Source organism: Callithrix jacchus, chromosome 7, assembly GCF_049354715.1.
Source record: "Callithrix jacchus isolate 240 chromosome 7, calJac240_pri, whole genome shotgun sequence".
NCBI lineage: Eukaryota > Metazoa > Chordata > Mammalia > Primates > Cebidae > Callithrix > Callithrix jacchus.
In genome coordinates, this window is record NC_133508.1 from 134,654,881 (window position 1) to 134,674,597 (window position 19,717).

At 38.2% G+C, this 19,717-nt stretch overlaps 1 protein-coding gene and 1 pseudogene across 11 annotated transcripts in view; both read left to right on the plus strand.

Annotated features, from left to right (window-relative positions):
• Window positions 1-1,886: 1,886 nt before the first annotated feature.
• On the plus strand, window positions 1,887-2,424 carry LOC100397893 (DNA-directed RNA polymerases I and III subunit RPAC2 pseudogene; annotated as a pseudogene).
• A 7,765-nt stretch (window positions 2,425-10,189) lies between these two features.
• Window positions 10,190-19,717, plus strand: part of PTBP2 (polypyrimidine tract binding protein 2) — an 89,451-nt gene continuing 79,923 nt past the window's right edge. For 4 of the 11 annotated variants that reach the window (XM_035252228.3, XM_035252217.3, XM_035252218.3 and 1 more), the window contains exons 1-2: window positions 10,190-10,298; window positions 11,973-12,003. In XM_035252228.3, coding sequence (XP_035108119.1) covers window positions 10,267-10,298; window positions 11,973-12,003 — 63 coding nt within the window. In that variant the 5' untranslated portion in view covers window positions 10,190-10,266. Of the gene's footprint in view, window positions 10,299-10,447; window positions 11,202-11,972; window positions 12,004-19,717 lie in introns of those variants that run through there. The other 7 variants (XM_035252220.3, XM_035252221.3, XM_035252222.3 and 4 more) reach the window with 2 other exon arrangements.

Genomic DNA, 19,717 nt, shown 5'->3' on the forward strand with positions numbered 1-19,717 from the left:
AAAACTCTTACCATCCTCAAAACCATTTAATTTGTCTACTTGCTCAAGGTTTATTTCTTCCACTATAACATAAGTTTCATAAGAAAAGGGCCCTTACGTCTGGTTTACTGTTGTATCCTTAGTGCCTGGAATAGTATGTGACACACAGTGGGTGCTCAGTAAGTACTGACTGAATTAATGAATTAATTATGTAGTGGATAAATGAATAAAAATGCTATATGACTGGACCACTACAATCTCAAGAAATAATTCATATACATTATAAAAATGGGAAATAACGAAAGTTGTTTGATGTCATAGAAAATTGAGGATATGGTCAGGCGCAGTGGCTCATGCCTGTAATCCCAGCACTTTGGGAGGCCAAGGTGGGCAGCTCACAAGGTCAAGAGATTTAGACCATCCTGGCCAACATGGGAAACCTAAAAAATACAAAAAAATACTCTACTAAAAAATACAAAAATTAGCTGGGTGTGGTGGCGTGCGCTTGTAGTCCCAGCTACTCCGGAGGCTGAGGCAGGAAAATTGCCTGAGCCCGGGACGCAGAGGTTGCAATGAGCTGAGATCATGCACTCCAGCCTGGTGACAGAACGAAACTCTGTCTCCAAAAAAAAAAAAAGAAAATTGAGCATACTTACTAGTTTGTAATATTTCCTTTTGTGTTGTTTTTGTTTTTAACTTTTATTTTAAGTTCAAGAATACAAGTGCAGGGTGGTTACATAGGTAAACTTGTGTCATTGGGGTTTGTTGTACAGATTATTTCATCACCCAGGATTAAGGTTGGTATCTTTTAGTTATTTTTCCTGACCCTCTTTCTCCTCCCACACTCCACTCTCCTAAAGGCCCTAGTGTGTGTTGTTCCCCTCTGTGTGTTCATATTTTCTCATTATTTAGCTCCCACTTATATGTGAGAACATGCAGTATTTGGTTTTCTGTTCCTGGGTTAGTTTGCTAAGGATAATTTCCTCCAGCTGTCATTGCAAGGACATGATCTCATTCTTTTTTATGGCTGCATAGTGTTCCATAGCATATATATATAACACATTGTCTTTATTCAGTCTATAAACTGATGGGCATTCAGGTTGATTCTATATCTTTGCTTTTGTGAATAGTGTAGCTCATTTTTTTTAAACTAAATGAGAGACTTTCCATTTATATTCCTTTCAACATCATTTTGAATGCTGCTTCTATCTTCCCAGTATAAGTTGTCATTTGCAAATTTGGCAAACATGCTTCACTGTAAATATTAAATAAGAACAAGATCATATTCCCTGCCCCTTTCCTAAAAGGATACTTTATTTCTGTAATTGAAAATAGGTAGGCCGGGCATGGTGGCTCATGCCTATAATCCCAGCACTTTGGGAGGTTGAGGCAGGCAGATCACAAGGTCAAGAGATTGAGACCATCCTGGTCAACATGGTGAAAACCTGTCTCTACTAAAAATACAAAAATTAGCTGGGCATGGTGGCGCACGCCTGTAGTCCCAGCTACTCGGGAGGCTGAGGCAGGAGAATTGCTTGAACCCAGGAGGCGGAGGTTGTGGTGAGCCGAGATCGCGCCATTGCACTCCAGCCTGGGTAACGGGAGGGAAACTCTGTCTCAAAAAAAAAAAAAAAAAAAAAAAAAGAAAAGTAAAAGAAAAAGAAAATAGGTGTGGGGGTGAGGTGATCATAGTCTGAAGTGACAATCCTTCACCACAGACATCTATTGCAAAACAATTCAGAGACAACCAAATCGGAACTATTTTCAGCTTCATTTCTTAGTTCTTCATTGCTATTGTTAAGAATTAATACTGCCATCATTTCTTAGTTCTTCATTGCTATTGTTAAGAATTAATACTGCCATCATTTCTTAGTTCTTCATTGCTACTGTTAAGAATTAAAACTACTCTTCCTTCCTGCTTCGCCTCCACGCCTCGAGCTATGGGGCAGAGCCCCGGATATGTTAGCACCACCTGAGGATCCAGAAACTGCCTCCACGATGGAAGAGGACCAGGAACTGGAGAGAAAAATATCTGGATTAAAGACCTCAATGGCTGAAGGCGAGAGGAAGACAGCCCTGGAAATGGTCCAGGCGGCTGGAACAGATAGACACTGTGTGACATTTGTATTGCATGAGGAGGACCATACCCTAGGAAATTCTCTGCGTTACATGATCATGAAGAACCCGGAAGTGGAATTTTGTGGTTACACTAGGACCCATCCTTCAGAGAGCAAAATTAATTTATGCTTTCAGACTTGAGGTGCCCTTCCAGCTGTTGAGCCATTTCAGAGAGGCCTGAATGAGCTCACGAATGTCTGCCAACACGTGCTTGACAAGTTTGAGGCCAGCATAAAGAACTATAAGGATCAAAAAGCAAGCAGAAATGAATCCACATTCTTATGCAGTATACAAGGAGAACTGTCCTCTAGGATATTCTCTTCCTGATGGTGCAGAACTCAGAATTAGAAGCTTGTGATCAAAGCATACTCTGTCCTTCAGAAAGGCATGATTCTAGCTGTTGACCCCTTGCAGCTGTTAGAATCTCTGCAAGAACCTCTGTATTCTTCTAATAAATTCCCTCTTTTATTTAAAAAAAGAAAAGAATTAAAACTACTTTGAAAACTTTAGAAATATTAAAAGATTTTGAAAGGCTGATGTCTTTTGTTTGTTGAGGTTCCTATCTTTGTGACGTTTTCAAAGAATTTAGGTTTGAAGTGTTATCATTTCAGGTATGAGCTGAAAACCTGTATGTTAACTTAAACTATAGTATTTTTTTTTTAGATGGAGTCTTGCTCTGTTGCCCAGGCTGGAGTGCAGTGGCACTGTCTAGGCTCACTGCAACCTCTGCCTCCTTGGTTCAAGTGGTTCTCCTGCCCCAGCCTCCTGAGTAGCTGGAATTACAGGCACCTGCCACCATGCCTGGCTAATCTTTTGTATTTTTAGTAGAGATAGGGTTTCACCTTGTTGGCCAGGCTGGTCTTGAACTCCCGGCCTCGTTATCTGCCCACCTCAGCCTCTGAATGAAGAGATCCCCCCAAACAGGCTTTGTATGAGCAACATGGCTGTTTATTTACCTGGGTGCAGGCGGGCTGAGGCCAAAAAGGGCGTCAGCTGAGGCTGGAGGGATAGGAGTTGGTTTTATAGGTTTGGGGTAAACAGTGGAAAGTTACAGAAGTTACAGTTGGCAGTTTTTTGCAAGCTGGGAGGGGGTTGTAGGGTGTGGAGTCACAAGGTTGGCCAAGCTGGCAGGGGGTCGTAGGGTATGGAGCGGCAAGGTTGACCAAGTCGTTTACAAAGTCCAATGGCCTTGTCAATTGAGGCCTGAATAAGAAACAATAGAAGAATGTCTCAGGTTAGTTAGGTGCCACAGGGGTTGAAACATTTCTTCCAGGAACTCATCTGGACCATACCTGCAGGTCACAGAGATTACCATGCCTTTTATTGCGCTGTCAAACCTTACAAGCATCCCAAAATGCTGGGACTAAAGGGGTGAGCAACTGAGCTCGGCCCAAACTACAATATTTTTCTTTGCAAAATCACTTGTTCTTTGTTTTCATCTATGTGGCTGTTTGCATAAGGCCATATATATTATGATGTGGATTTTATAAGATTTTTATATTTCATAGTTGATAATATTACAAAGCAAAATGATGTTGTTTCCTTTGCATTTAGCATTTTTTTCCCATCTTTTACTTTTCTGTATATTTTTCTTTACTTTTCTCATTTTCTCCCCTAGTTTAGGTCTTTATGTATGATCATTCCAAAAACTGCTGATCCACTCAAACTATTGTGTTCTCTTCCAAGAATAATCTTTATTATGTGCGCAATATAGGAAGGACAGCCAGCTATGCTGAGCTTTTTTCGGTAAACATGGAGATAAGCAGTCACTATGGATGAATACAAAAGAGGCAATGTTTGTGCTAAAACGGTCCTTTGCTCACTGCCATCTAATTCCTTTTCTTTTTTAATGTAAAATTTATTTTTATCAAAGTAACACATGCACATAGCTTAAAAAGTAAATAATTCTGGAAGATTTACCTCGACATTTTTAAACCAAAAGTATCTGAGACAGGTTTCAATCCATTTATAAATTTATTTTGCCAAGTTTAGGGACATGTCTATGTCAGCCTCTGGAAGTCCTGAGAACGTGTGCCCAATGTGGTCAGGCTGCAGCTTGGTTTTATATGTTTTAGGAAGACATAAAGCATCAATTAATATTATTCTATATGAAAAGGTAGGACAACTCTAAGCAAGGGTTTCCAGGTCTTAGGTGGATTCAAAGATTGGCAATTGGTTGAAAAAGTTTATCCAAAGACCTGGAATCAATAGAAGGGAGTGGCTAGTTTAAGATAAGTGCTTGTGGAAACCAAGGTTTTTATTATGCAGATAAAGCTTCCAGGTAGCAGGTTTCAGAGAGAATAGATTATGTTAAGGTCTCTGTTTTAATGTCAATGCTGGTCAGTTCTAACCCAATTCAGAAGAGAAGAGGGTATGGTGAGGGAGGTGTTTACCACCCTTTCCCATCAAGGCCTGAAATCCTATTTTGGGTTAACTTTGGAATGCCATTGGCAGAGAGAAGGAGTCCATTAAGTTGGAGGGGAGGGGTTTCAAAATTTAGTTTTGGCTTACAACAAGAACAAAACCCAAAACTACACTCTTCTATCTCCTTATTTCTCAACCCAGTGTACCATGCCCCAGAAGCAGCTACTTTCAATTCTCACTAATCATCCTGATAGTCACCTCCATTCTTCTGAAAAATATGTTCTTGTGTCATTTTCTCATCTATTAATTCTAGACATTATCTATTGACTTCCTACTTTGGAAGATAAGAGTTTATAACCCTACCACATACACATATGCATACATCCATACTTCTCTTCCATCCTCCTGCAGAATTGTTTCACAATCTTAATTTTATTAGTATTCAGTGCTTATATTATTATGAAGATGTAATTACTTTTACAAACCAAGCCATAGAGTGTGCTATAATTATATTTCTTTACAACTTTTCACTTAACCTGTAGTTAATTTAAAAAATATTTCATGTGTTTTTGATTAATGCTTCCCCTTAGCATGCCAACAGTGCCACAAACCTCTACTAAACATATATAGCCATATTATATTTTATCCAAAAAAGTTCCATGTTTTTCACTGTCATGCACTGTGGCTGTGCTTGTAATTCCAGCACTTTGGGAGGCTGAGGTGGGCAGATCACAAAGTCAGGAGTTCGAGACTAGCCTGCTCAATAAGGTGAAATCCCGTCTTTACTAAAAATACAAAAGTTAGCCAGGAGTGGTTGCGCAAGCCTGTAGTCCAAGCTACTCAAGAGGCTGAGGCAGAAGAATTACTTGAACTCTGGAGGCGGAGGTTTCAATGAGCTGAGATTGCACCACTGCCTTCCAGCCTGGGTGACAGAGTGAGATGCTATCTCAAAAAAAAAAAAAGAATGTTCCATGTTTCCCTTAGAGACATCTTTCCTTGAGCCCTCTGATCTCATATGCCATTGTAATCCCAGGATTGCTACATAGCTATTGGAGCGTCTTTCACCAACATACAATTTTCTTCTCTTCTGTAGTGGATCTCTGGTTTCCTGGGTTAAACATCTTCTTTCTTGGTGAATTCCCCTTATTGGGAAATACATCTTCCAGAAGATTCCAAAGAAAAAAAAATCTATAGGAAACAAATTTTTGACATTTTGTGTATCTAGAGTTATGTCTATTCTATTTTCACATTTTTGATAGCTTGAAAAGGAATAATTTTTCCCAGTACCACACTCAGAAGCTTTGTGATAGTCTGCCTAAAGGGATTATTGACAAGTGAAAAAGGCATTCTAGTTTCACCTTGAATTACTTCAAAATGAAGCTGAGCATATTTGTTTTTACTTTTCTGTAATATGTCATAGTCTATTCACATGCTTTATCTATTTTTCTATTTGATTGTTAGCTTTTAATTTTTTATTTGTAGGAACTCCTTATATATTAAAGACATTGGTCTACTTCCCTTTTTCAATGGAAGGAATTGCTAATATTTTATAGCAAGGCTCACACCCATTTTATAGGCAACCTGACTGCCTCTTTTAAAATAAAAAATATATCCTATCCAGTAATTTTTATTTACAATATTTATCCAGCAGACATTCACACATGTGGAAAAACCACTTAGAAACAAGGATATGCATTGCAGAATTGTGTATAAATAAGATTGGAGGCAATCTAAATGTTCATCAATAGGATCTAGATAAATAAATCATGATTTACTTATTCAATGGAATATTATGCGGCTGTATAGAAAGAATGAGGCAGCTCTAAACATACTGATAAGGAAAGATCTCTGAGACATAAATTTTTAAAGTTGAAAATACGTTACAGAATAGTGTGCATAACAGTTACCACTTCTGAATCGAAAGAAAAAGTATGTATGTAATCAATATCTGCCTTTGGACATCTCTGAAATATTAGTAATTAACTGGTAAGGTGGGTTGCCTCTGGAACATGGAACTCAGTAGCTGGAGAGCAGGAGTAAAACGTATATGCTTTTTCTTTTTGTAATACCCCTTCCAGGTAGACATAGCACAATTCGGAGTACAGTAGTAAGAAAAGGCATTCCTTTCCCAACTATCAATAACACGTGAAAATAGAATAAACATATCTCTAAATATGCAAAATATCAAAAAAATTGTTTCCTGTGGATTTTTTTTTTAATCTGGAATCTTCTGGAAGATGTATTTCCCCATGAAGGAATATATCAGGAAAGAAGATATGGGATCCAGGAAATCAGAGATCCAATACAGAAGAGAATTATATATTGGTGAAAGAAGCCCCAAGCCCATAGCTATACAGTAGCTTTATTGATATGTAATTTACAGCCTCTGAAATTCATCAGTATTAAGTGTTTTTAATGTATTTACAGAGTTGTACAACCATCACCACAATATAGTCTTAAAACATTTCCATCATCCTGAAGAGAAACTAGTGCCTGTTTACAGTTATTCTCCATTCCAACTCCCAGTTCCAGGCCACCACTTCTTCTCTTTCTATCTCGACATATTTGTCTTTTCTGGAAATGCTGTATATGCTTTCATGTCTGTTGAATTTGTTCTCTGTTTTGTATTTTGAAAGTAAAATATTATCTAATAGATCCATTATTATTTCTTCTCAAATGGACAAACTACAGCATGAAAACTTTAAATGATGTCTTCAGTAGTATAAGCAGTCAAGAGGTGGGGCTAAGAATAAAATAAGATCATTATGAACCATATCCTACTTCCTATTTTTATTGCATAAATATTAGACCTCATTTTGGCTTAGCATACACTGAAATTTAATCATTGTTCACATAAGTGTAAATTTCCGTAAAAGGTCAAAACATTTACCATTCAGATGGGAAAGAACAAATCATTACACTGCAAAAAGATATGGGTATGAAAATAACACCGTACAGACACTTCACTTTTTATTGCCTTATTTTGTTATGAATCCATAAACACTAATAGAATCTTGTCATATATTACAAAGGTTGACCATCTGCTAATGTTGAGATTAGTAATTTACCCCATTGTTAACTCATAAAATCATACAAATTTAGATTTGGATAAGGGTTTAGAAATTTATCTATGACATTTTCCCAGATTTATTCCCGTAGATATCAGCCAATCTAATTACTTTAGTGACATGTTTAACCTTTGTGAAAATCTCCATATAGATTTATTTATGGATATTGTTGGCTGTTAAAAATCTAAGCTACAAATTTGTAGCCTGTTCCTTCTCAAATGACTAATAGTAACAAAAATAATAAGCATGATGATAACACTGTTCGCTCAGTATTTACTGTAACTAAGTAGTTACTGAGCTGGGGGATGCTTTATATACATTAAGGTATTGACTTCAGTCATCTAGAATGAAGATCCTATTTTTTGTTTTTTTTTGAGACGGAGTCTTGCTCTGTCGCCAGGCTGGAGTGTGGTGGTATGATCTCAGCTCACTATAACCTCCGACTCCCTAGTTCAAACAATTCTCCTGCCTCAACCACCCAAGTAGGTGGGATTATAGGCGCCTGCCACCACACCCAGCTAATTTTTGTATTTTTAGTTGAGACAGGTTTTCACCATGTTTGCCAGTATGGTCTTGATCTCCTGACCTCATGATCCACCCGCCTCGGCCTCCTAAAGTGCTGGGTTTACAGGCGTGAGCTACAGCGCCCAGCACGAAGACTCTATTTTTAATCCTATTTTGAGCAAAGGAAAGTTTCCTAGAGAGGTTAATGAACATGTCTAATGTCACACAGGTATTAAATGAAAGAGCTCAAATCTGAACCCAGGCTTTAATCAATATGCTTCTGTGTACACTGTGTACACTGTTGCATTAGCCTCATTCCTGACTCATGCTATGCTTTGTCCTCTTGTTTTATTCTTGTGTCACTTCTTGTCCTAATCTAGTACTTTATGTGCTTTGACTTGTTAACTACCTTGCATTTTTTCAAGAAAGTGTTAGCTTAAACAAGCAAGAAGATTAACTATTGTAAGTTTGTGGTCTTGTACGCTGTTAGGAAAAAACAAAAAACAAAAATGTGTGAACACTATAATTTCTTCTGCTTAAGGACAAGCTTCCCTCTCATAGAACAGTTTGTCTTTGCCAAGATAAAGTGAGAACCAATCAATCAATACTGATAGAGCGAATGTGGGGAATACCGAGAATTAATAGCATAGTCCTGCCCTTTGGTAGCTTACATTTTTAATTATTGAGTGAAAACAGGTGCACAAAACCGGGAATATGTGGAAAGGTGATTGTTAATGGCACTAATAACAGATCCTTTGTTTTAAGATATAAGGTGAAGGGAGTTATTGTAGGAGTTTTGACAGGTGGTTTCTTTCTTTCTTTTCTTTTTTTTTTTAAAGGATTGACAATCCCAGAGGCAAATCAAGAATTTGTAAAAATTTGGGTGCTTTGAAGAGTGCTCTAACAAAGTGTCTGGACAAGATGCTCTTTAAGGGTCTATCCAATTTAAAAGTAGTATTATTTTAAGAATTATACAGAATACCATTTAATATAGTGAAATTCCAATTAGTAAAGGGTGAGAGCTTTGCCTGACGGAGATATGAGAAACCCCAGAGTGAGTATTGAGAGTAACTGGAGGGACACAGAAGTATTTGTCATTTTTCTGGATTAGAAGTACATTTGTACTTGTGTGTGTTGAGGGTGGAAGTGAAGAGTGCAGGAGAAGGATGGATACTGGCAAAGTCATTACTCATTGAGCACATTTTCAAGAAGTGGGTTCCCCTCTCAATTTTATTGAGCCTCTCTGATAAAAACACCTCAAGGTAAAATGTTCATCAAGTTAAAATTGAGACTGTAAGATCTAGCAAAGGGAGTCAATTTGCATAGCCCGTTTTAATGCTTCTACTCTCTCTAATCAATCTGAAGACTCAGTTGCTCCCACTCCCATCTCCACTTTCCTTTTCATGCCCCTAAATGTTAAACTCCAACTACTGGTAGCATTGCAACACATCGCTCCATTTGTGTCCGTTTTTCCACCCAGGGTATTGCGAGTATTTTCTACAGGTGCACACTAATCACCAACTGAAGTGAGAATCACATTTTCCTCCACTTGGCTTGGTACTACAGATCTTGAAGCAAAAGCCTGTATTTCAGTCTGAGGAGTTCTTGCTTGAGAAAGTACGGTTTCTGCCAAGTGGTCTTGCTCAATGGGGCAAGGGTTTTTGTTTTAAAGTTTGGAGTAGGTCTCCAAAGAAAAGATGGCTTAGGAGAAGCTATCCAATTTTTTTCCCCTTGGCCCGCATAGGTTGACCGTAGACAAGCTGGTACTTGGCTTGGTGGGAAAAGTGGAGGCTGCTTGGGGCCCGTCCCGGAGTCAGGGTCATACCCCTCAGGTCCAGGGCAGATAGAGTGTGGAGTGCTGTTGGGAGGTGTCCCACCCACATCCCCCAAGGAGGGAAAACCAGGGCGCCGTGGTGGTCTGCAGCAGTAGGCCAGGTTTCAGAGGGCGGCAGGCGGAGGGCGGAGGGAGGCAGGCGAACGGAGGCGCTGAGGAGGCGTCGGCGGCGGCGGCGGCGCCCACTCCCCCTAGTACCCGCGCCCCGCCGCTCGCCTCCCGCTGCCGGGCGCCGGCGCGCTCGGCTCTTTCCGCCGCCGTCGCTGCCGCGCGCTGCCCCGTGCGCCTCGGCACCTTCGGCAATTTCCGTCGGGCCCTAGCCGCCATTTTCTCGCCGCTTGTGTGGCTCGCTGGCTGCGTGGCTCGGTTCTTGTGAGCGAAGCTTTGTCCGATTCGGCAATGGACGGGTATGTAATCGGGCCGGCGAGAAGGTGTGTGTGAGAAAGGAGTTGGACCGTCTTTCGGCCCGGTCCCGGGCCGGCGAGAAACCCTCCCGCGGCCCCTCCCAGGGCTGGGCTGCCGTTACCCAACCCCCGCCCCATCGCACACACCCCTCCCTTTGCTTCCCCCGGCGGGCTTTGGTCGAGAAAATGAGAAGAAAGCGGGCTTGGAGGCTGGGGAGGCATTGGGGAGATGGCGGGGGTGAGGATCCCAGAGTGGCAGCGGGCTCCGGCTTGGCGGCGGGGGATGGGGTGGGAACCCTATAACGTCTTGCCGGTCCGTCCCTGCCCCCTCTAGGAGCCATTTCGATCCATACCCTGGGGACCCGACCCTTGGGGTAGTGGTGCCTGTGAGAGCCAGTGGGATGGGCGGAGACAGGCCAGTGGGGTGGGGGAGGCCCTAGGGGAAGAGGAGAGAGGCACCTCTTGTAGACCCCAGCCATCTGCAACCTCCCTGGCCTCGCCCGGCCCGCCGTGGTGTGGAGAGATGCGGGTGGCGGGAGCTCCGGGGAAAGCCTAGTGGGAGCCGCTGGGGAAGGGGGGAGGGCGTGCGGCGGCGGGAGGAAGGGGGAGGGCAGATGTCATACTCCTTTGTTTTCATTTGAGTCTGGTAGTGGGGGCGGGAGGGAGGAAAAAAATGCCTTTCTGTGGGGACTTAAAACGTTCAAGGCTTGGCAAAAGGGCCCAGAAATTAAATCATCTAAAAAGCGAAGTGTTTGAGGCCGACATCAGTCACATGGGCAAAGGCCAACAGCAATGGCAGGAACAAGAGCAGATAGTCAACACAGGGCCATTTCTTTAGCTACTTTGGTCAGTTTCTGGAATAACGACTACAAAAAGCCCGAACCATGCTGCATCTTTGCGAAGCTGAGTGAACACAGAATGCTGAGTGAGGTGAGAGGCAAGAGCTCTGGGGAATGATACGGACCGATGTCTCGCTGATCTTCACACCTGAAAGGAATAATTTATTTAACTCGTTATAAACGGGGTTCGCTTAAGAGCGAAAATATAGCAGTATGCAGCTCTTTTGGGAGTGTAAATGTAGTATCATTTAACAAGCACATTTATTGAAATCAGCGACAGTATTTGAAGAATCAAAAATTTGGTTAAGCGCCTAGAGTTTGGTGTTTTTAAAAATATATTTAAAAGATGGGTTTATAAAAGTTAACTGTCTTACAGAATTTAAATCATCCTAGATGTTATCTAAAGATTAGTTTCCAGATGAAACATAGATCCAGAGAAGTTCAGTATTCCCCTCAGATCAACACAGAAATTGATGGCAAAACTTGCACTAGAATTCATGTTTCCTGATTCCTGGCTCCTATGGAGACAAGTAAAGAGTTTAAGCGTTAAATTATTAATCTCAGTATACTGGCATTGTAGAAATGGCATGGTGTTTTGGGTTTTCTTCTTTTTGGCTATTGAATGTGTTGTTAAAAAATGCCACAAGTTTATTGAATTTTGTCTCAGGTTTGAAAGTTAATTTTAGTAACCAGGTTGGTAACAGTACAGGTTAAGTCACTGACCATCTGTGGTATTTATTTTTTCCCCATCTGTATGTGAGTGGCTGGAAGACTTACTAATGATGAACTATCCTAAAAAGTTTTAGAGCCAGACAGTGATTAGAAGAATAATAAGTTGAAACTATTTAATTTTTCTTTACAGAATCGTCACTGAAGTTGCAGTTGGTGTGAAGGTAGGAAAAGATTATGTTTGAAACTGGGATTGTTGGATCTATTGTTATGATAATTACTGGAAAATTTTAGTTAGCTTTTGAAAACTATAATGTAGCTAACAAAACCCAAGTGTAAAATGTTTCCTTTAATTTGTAAAGTTGGACCATATAAAGAGTTTGCAACACCATAAGTTTTTCTATAACTGGCAGTGTGTAAGAATAACCTTTTAAAGTAAGTATGAATGATCAAGGAATTAAAACTGCTTTCACACATGGCTTCTTGTGAATATAAAATGATATCCCAATTTTCTGAGGGGAAATAATGATTTTAAGTGGATGGTAAGTGGTTTGACCTGTATCTTATAATTTTGTTAATCTAAGATTTTTTTTCTTTTTTTCTTTTTACTTTTTGTCTTATGAAAATGAATGTATTTTGGTCAATAATAAGGCACATTAGAAATGAATTATCCTGATCCTTTGAAAGTCGTTGAGGCAATTAGCTTAAAATTTGAATCAGAAGTTGAGAGCTGGTTTGTCTGTTAAAGATTATGGTAGAGATCCTTTGGAACCCTTCTTTTTTGGCTAAGAAAACTACTCATCCTTTAAACTTTAGTTCTAATGCTTACCATTTCCTTTAGTACTTACAACTTTTAATGTCATAATGTATTGTAATTTTTCTTCCTCTTTTTTTTTTTTTTGAGACTAAGTCTCTCTCTGTTGCCCAGGCTAGAGTGCAGTGGCGCAATTTCGCCTCACTGCGGCCTCCGCCTCCCGGGTTCAGGCAATTCTCCTGCCTTAGCCTCCTGAGTAGCTGGTATTACAGGCACACGCCATTACACTCTGGCTAATTTTTGTATTTTTAGTAGAGACGAGGGTTCATCATCTTGGTCAGGCTGGTCTCAAACTCCTGACCTCATGATCTGCCCACCTTGGCCTCCCAAAGTGCTGGGATTACAGGCGTGAACCACCACGTCTGGCCTATATTGTAATTTTACATTTGCAAGCCTGTCTGCCTTGAGAGGCTGTCTGCTTAGTCCAGGGATGCTGACTGTTCAAACACTTTTTGGAACTCTTGAAATTGCATCCATAATGATGTGATGTTCTTTAGAATACTTTTGGGGATGGTACTGTGTTTTCTTGCTTATTTTCTGTGAACTGACCTATAGTGAACTGGATACTTGTCCATTCTTTAATATCTAGGCTTGTTTCTTGAGTTCATATTACACAGACTGAGGGAAAAATAACAAGCCCTTTATGGTGATACTATTTTCCAAGTTGAGATAGTCATGGGATTTAAAATCAGGAATAGCTAGAGTGCAAAATGGTAGATGTTGTAGTTACCATCCAAACAGATTTCTCATGTAAATTTTGTAAAAGAATAAATAATGCAAGTGTGACTTGTCCACTGTTAGTGGAAAAGGAAAGGAGGTTGTAGGCAAGGCTCAGAATGAGTAGATGGAAGAAAACTGAGGAGACTCAGAATAGGATGTCCATATGTAATAATACATTGATTACACCAGTTTTTTATGTTAGTGGTTTGAGGAGAATACTTTAGAAGATGATGTAAAAATAATTGCACACCATTTTTTAAAATCCATTGTTTAATATAAAAGTCTGAATGATTAAAGTTAAATTAATTTTCTAGAATAATGGTTAAGAATTTTTGCTTTGGTGTCAGGCCTGTGTACAAGTAACTAAGTGTTTTTTAAAACATTCGTAAATTTGCTTTAAAGAAACTGATGCACGTGCATGTTTAAAAAAATTCAAACTGATTCACAGATTTTTCTTTTTATTAGGTGTGGGTAATTTTGTGCCTTTTTTCTTGAAATTATTAATTTATATGTTATCATCCATATAAACATCTTTACATAATTGGATTCAAACTATTGTTTTGGCCCACATCTTGCCTTTTTAAAAAATAGCTTTATTGAGATATAATTTGACATAAAATAAAGTACCCATATTAAATATACAATATTTTGTCTCATGTATACCCTTGTGAAACCATCACCACAATGAAGATAATGAACATCTATCAGTGCCCACAATATCATCTTGCGCCTTTGTAGTCCCTCCCTCCTGCTTTTCTTTCCCCAAGCAGCCACTGATCTGCTTTCTGTCACTATAGATTAGTTTACACAGTTTAGAATTTTAGGTAAATGTAATCATATGGTATGTACTTTTTTTGATATAGGTAAGTCCACTCAATAATTATTTTGAGATTCACCCATGTTGTGTTTCAATAGTCCATTCTCTTGTTGCTTAGTAATAATACACTTTATGGCTATACAGCAGTTTGTTAATCCATTCAAGTCTTGAGGGATATTTGTATTGTTTTCCATTTTGAGCTATTAAAAATATAGTTGTTGATGCACCAGTGGCGCAATGGGTAACAAGTCTGACTATAGATCAAAAAAACTATATAGTTATTGTGAACATTCCCGTACAAGTCTTTGTGTGGACATATGCTTCATTTCTCTTGATGGGGCAGCTGTGATTGGAAAGTCTGGATCTTATGGTAGGCATATGTTTAACTTTTTAAACTGCAAACTTTTTAGAAGTAGTTGTTCCATCTTACATTGCCATCAGCAGGGTATGAAATTTCCAGTCCCTCCACATCCTCTCTAGTGCCTGTTGTCTTGTCTTTGATTATAGACATTCTAGTATATATATAGTGATAGTTCATTGTGGTTTTAATTTGCTTTCCTCTCATGTCTATGTTGTTGAACATCTTTTCATGTGCTTTTTGTCAACTGTTAGCTTTGGTGAAGTGTCTGTTTATATGTTTTGCCCATTTTTTTATTTGGTTATTTATTTTTAAATGTGTTTTGAGAGGTCTTCATTCTGGTTGTAAGTCCTTTATCAGATATATGGCCTGCAGATATATTCTGCCACTCATCTTTTCATTCTCAGCATTGTCTTTTGAAGAACAACAGTTATTAATTATGATGGAGTCCAGTTTACCAGTTTTTTTCTTTTATGGATTATACTTTCGTGGTTTTGTCTGAGCCATCTTTGCCTAACTGTAAGTCATGAAGATTTTTTCCTTTTGTTTGTTAATAATTTTTTTTTTTTTTAGAGACAGTGTCTGACTCTGTCATTCAGGCTAGAGTACAGTGGTGCAATCATAACTCATAATTACCTTGAACTCCTGGGCTTTGGCCCCCTGAGTAGCTAGGACTGCAGACACACAGCACCAAGCCCAGCTAATTTTTACATTTTTTATAGACCTGGGGTCTATATTTTGCCCAGGCTAGTCTTGAACCCCTGGCCTCAAGCCATCTTTCTGCCTCAGCCTTCCAAAGTGTTGGGATTATAGGCATGAGCCACTGCACTTGGCTACCTTTGTTTTCTAATGGAAGTTTATACTTTGGTTTAACATTTAGGTCTCTTTCATTTTGACTTAATATTTTGAATATGGTACAAAGTTTGGGTCAGAAGTATTCAGTTTTGCATGGGGACATCTAGTGTTTACAATGTCATTTATTGAAGACTGTCCTTTCTCCATTCACTTGTCTTTGCAACTTCATGAAAAATCAGTTATCTCTATATGTATGATTGTATGTCTGTACTCTACTCTTTTGTACTGACCCATTTTCCTTTATCTAGATGCCAGAAACATACTGTCTTAATCATTGTAGCTTTATATTGAGTCGTGAAACCACTTAGTCTTGGACCTCCAGCTCTGTTGTTTTTCAAAGTTGTTTTTAATTCTTCTGAGTCCTTGGTGTTTTCATGAGTCAGTTTTTACAAAAACTGCTTGGATTTTACTTGAATCTGTAGAGCAATTTGAGGAAAATTGTCATCTTAACAACTGAATCTTTCTAACTATGACTACAATTTATGTCTTATTAGGTCTTTAATTTCTTTAAGCAGTGTTTTTATTTTTCAGTGCATAGGTTTTGTTCATTGATAGATTTATCCATAAGTATTTTATATATTTTGATATTATTGTAAATATTTTAAAAACTTAATTTCTAATTGTTTGCTAGTATATAGGAATGATTATGGCATATTGCTCTTCTGTTTTATGTATTCCATCAGATTTTCTTGAGGAGGGAGGCTCACTGATTTACCCAGGCTGGAGTGCAGTGGCACGATCTTGGCTCAGTGCAGTCTCTGCTTACTGGGTTCAAGCAATTCTCCTGCCTCAGTCTCTCAAGTAGCTGGGACTACAGGTGCGCACCACCACACCCTGCTAATTTTTGTATTTTTAGTTGAGACAGGGTTTCCCCATTTGGCCAGACTGGTCTTGAACTCCTGACCTCAAGAGATCTGCTTGCCTAGATCTCCCAAAGTGCTGGGATTTCAGGCATGAGCCACCATCCCCAGCCTATTCCATTAAATTTTCTACATAGACAATTTATACCCAGTTGTTTTCAGACAGTTTTCTTTCTTTTCTATCTGGATGCCATTTTTGGTCTTATTTTTCTTGTCTGTTGCATCCAGTACAATGTTGAATAGAAGTGCTCAGAGGTTATCTTTACCTTGCTCCTGATGTTAGGGTGAACACTCTAAAATTTCTTCCTTAACTGACACAATTCACTAGTGAAGCCATGTGGGGCCAGATGTTTGTTTTCTTTGTTGTGAGGTTTTAAACTACGAATTCAACTTATTTGGTAGATATGGGGCTAGAGGTTCTGTAGAACTAGTCTGTTTCCTCTAAGTTGCTGAATGTATTTGCACAGAGTTGTTCATCTGACTGCTTTTTTTTTTTTTTTTTTTGAGACAAAGTCTCACACTGTTGCCTGGGCTGAAGTGCAATGGGGCGATCTCATCTCATTGCAGCCTCCACGTTCTGGGTTCATGCGATTCTCCTGCCTCAGCCTCCTGAGTAACTGGGATTACAGGCACACACCTCCACATCTGGATAAACTTTTGTATTTTTAGTAGAGACGGGATTTCACTGTGTTGGCCAGGATGGTCTTGAACTCTTGACCTCGTGATCTGCCCACCTCGGCCTCCCAAAGTGCTGGGATCACAGGCGTGAGCCACCGCACCCAGCCATAATACTGCATTTTTACACTTTTGATAATCTGTTGAATATTATGATGTCAGCTCTCTCATTCCCAGCAGTGGTAATTTGTGTCATCGTTTTTCCTTGTCTGTCTGGATTGAAGTTTATTGATTTTATTAGTCTCCAAAATAACAACTTTTGGTTTCATTAAGTTTTCTCTTATTTTTCTGATTTCTATTACTGATTTCTGCTGTTTTTGTTTTGCTTTCTGTTTAGTTTAATCTTTGTTTTCTACTTAGTTAACACTGAAGTTAATAACACTAACTTGATACTTATGTAGGGGTTTAGTGCTATATGTTTCCCTTTTAAGTACTGCTTTCATGGCATTCGTCAAATTTTGATAAATTTTTCATTCACTTCAAAATACTTTTTAAAACAATTTCTTTGACGCATGGGTTATTGGGAAGCATGTTTTTTAATTTCTAAATATTTGGAGTTTTCTACATACCTTTCTGTTATGTATTTGTAATTTTAATTTTATTCTGACCAGAGAACATATTTTCTAAGATTTGGATCTTTGTAAACATGGAGACTTGCATTATGGTCCAAATATTATATATCTTGTGAAGTATTTACTGAATACTCTGATGATTGCAGATTTGGAAAGCTCTCTGTGCAACTCTTTTTCTCTGGTACTTTGACATGACATGTAAACTGTAGTTACTTTGGTCTTCTCTCACGGTTAAAGTAGTCTTTGAGGCTCAGCCTGGTTTCCTCATAGCTGTGCTATGGTGTGGACACTGAAGGGAGTAAGCTGAGGCAAAATTTGTTTTCTGACTTTCAGGGATTGTTGTCCATCATTGCCTATGTCCAGTGTCTTGAAAACCCATTGTTCTGTATGTTTGTTTGATTTTTTTTTTTTGTTGTTGTTGTTTCAGCAAGACAAATCTGGGTTATCTTACTCCATCTTGACTGGAGGTAGAAGTCCACTGTTTTTTTCTAATTATGTAATGTGTTCTCAGCAGTTAGAAATCAACCTCCTTCTTTGTTAATGACAAAGGACGATACTCTTGTGTGGTTGCACCACAGTGTAGTTACTGGACATACCACAATTTAGTTTTCCTACATTGATGGAGGTTTAGGTTTGAGTTCAGGTTGTAGTTATAGTGGTGTGGAAATATTTAGAATAGAAGTAAAAATGCTGTGTCAAATGAAATTTATTCTTAAAGAGTGATTGAAAACCACAATGCCAGAACATTCATTTGTTTTTCACAAGTGTCTATGGGAGTGCTTGTTTTTCCATGCCCTTGCTAATTCTAGGTTTTATCAAAATTATTAGCTAATTTTACACTGAAATGTATTTTATAATTTATATTTTGAAATGGGTGAGGTTTCAAATTTGGCTATTTATAGTTCATTTTCTGTGAACTGCCTGTTTGTTTACTGGACCTAGTTTAATGGTCATCTTTAATATAAAAAATTCATTTCATATGCATTGTAGATGTTTTTTCCTTGAGGTTTTTTGTTTTGTTTTTACTTTTTTGACATTCTTTGTATAGTCTTAGGCATATATATATTTGAATTAAGCGATTTCACTTTTTAAAATCCATTTGATAATTAAAGTTTTTAATCTCAGCTTCTTCATCTTTAAAATTGGAATTTTAATAGTTGTGAATATTAAATGTGATCGTGCATAAAAAGTATTTTCTGCAAACTAGGTCCTCAGTGTTAATATATTTACACTACATTTAGACTATCCAAGTTTTTATGGCTTTAGGATACAAATGAAATCTCATTTTCCATTATTTTATAAATTTGTTGTAGTTATTCAGCTCTTCTTGATTTTAGATTATTTTTCTTTTTTTTTTTTTTTGGTTAGCTCAGTGAGACTGTAAGAAAGAATATTTGTGAGTTTTTAATAGGAGATTTGTTGCATTTCTTTAAAATGGCTTTTTATATTCTTTGTAGTTTGTAATTTCAGGGGTGTCATTTCTGTACTGTTATCCATTTTGCCAATGTGAAGTCCTTGCAGAGTAATGGGCCTGTTGCTTGGGAAGACAGAATTGTATGAAATGACTACAGAATAATATAAGATGGTCCCCAATATGGTAAAATGTTATTTTTTTAGATGTAGATTTAAAGTACGGTGAAATTTATAGCAGTGTTCTTTAGTAAGTTAACTATGAATATATCAAGATGTTATAACTGGATAGCTAATAATAACCTATTTCTTAAAATGTTAGCTTTTTCTAAGTATTCTGAAAGTACTGGTTGTAAATTGCTGAACTCACAATTTAAATTATGACTAATCACCATTATTGACTTGCACAGAAAATTACAATCAAATAATGCTAAGTGTAACTTTTTGGTAATAGTTGAGTATAACTGGTTGTTTATAATAGATGTGTTCAAAACTTCGGTGTTTAGGTTTTGACTTTTCTTAAAATGCTTTTCTTTAAATGCTACTAAGTGCTTGCTCCTGGGTGTTTTTTTAGAATTTCAATTAACAGATATTTTAGTGTCTACGCAATGACAGTACTATGTTAAAAACTGATGTTTCAGAAATATTCAAGGCAGAATACATGTTCCTTGAGGGCAGTGACCTTATTTGTTATATTTGTTGCTCCATCATTAATAGTACACATATTAAATAGTGTGTACACACTTAATATTTAATAACTCTTATAAGTATCATAGGCTTTAATATGCTCATAATCTCATGAGCCATTTATCAATAAAAAGATAAATACCAAGACTATGTCTTATAGGACCTCATCT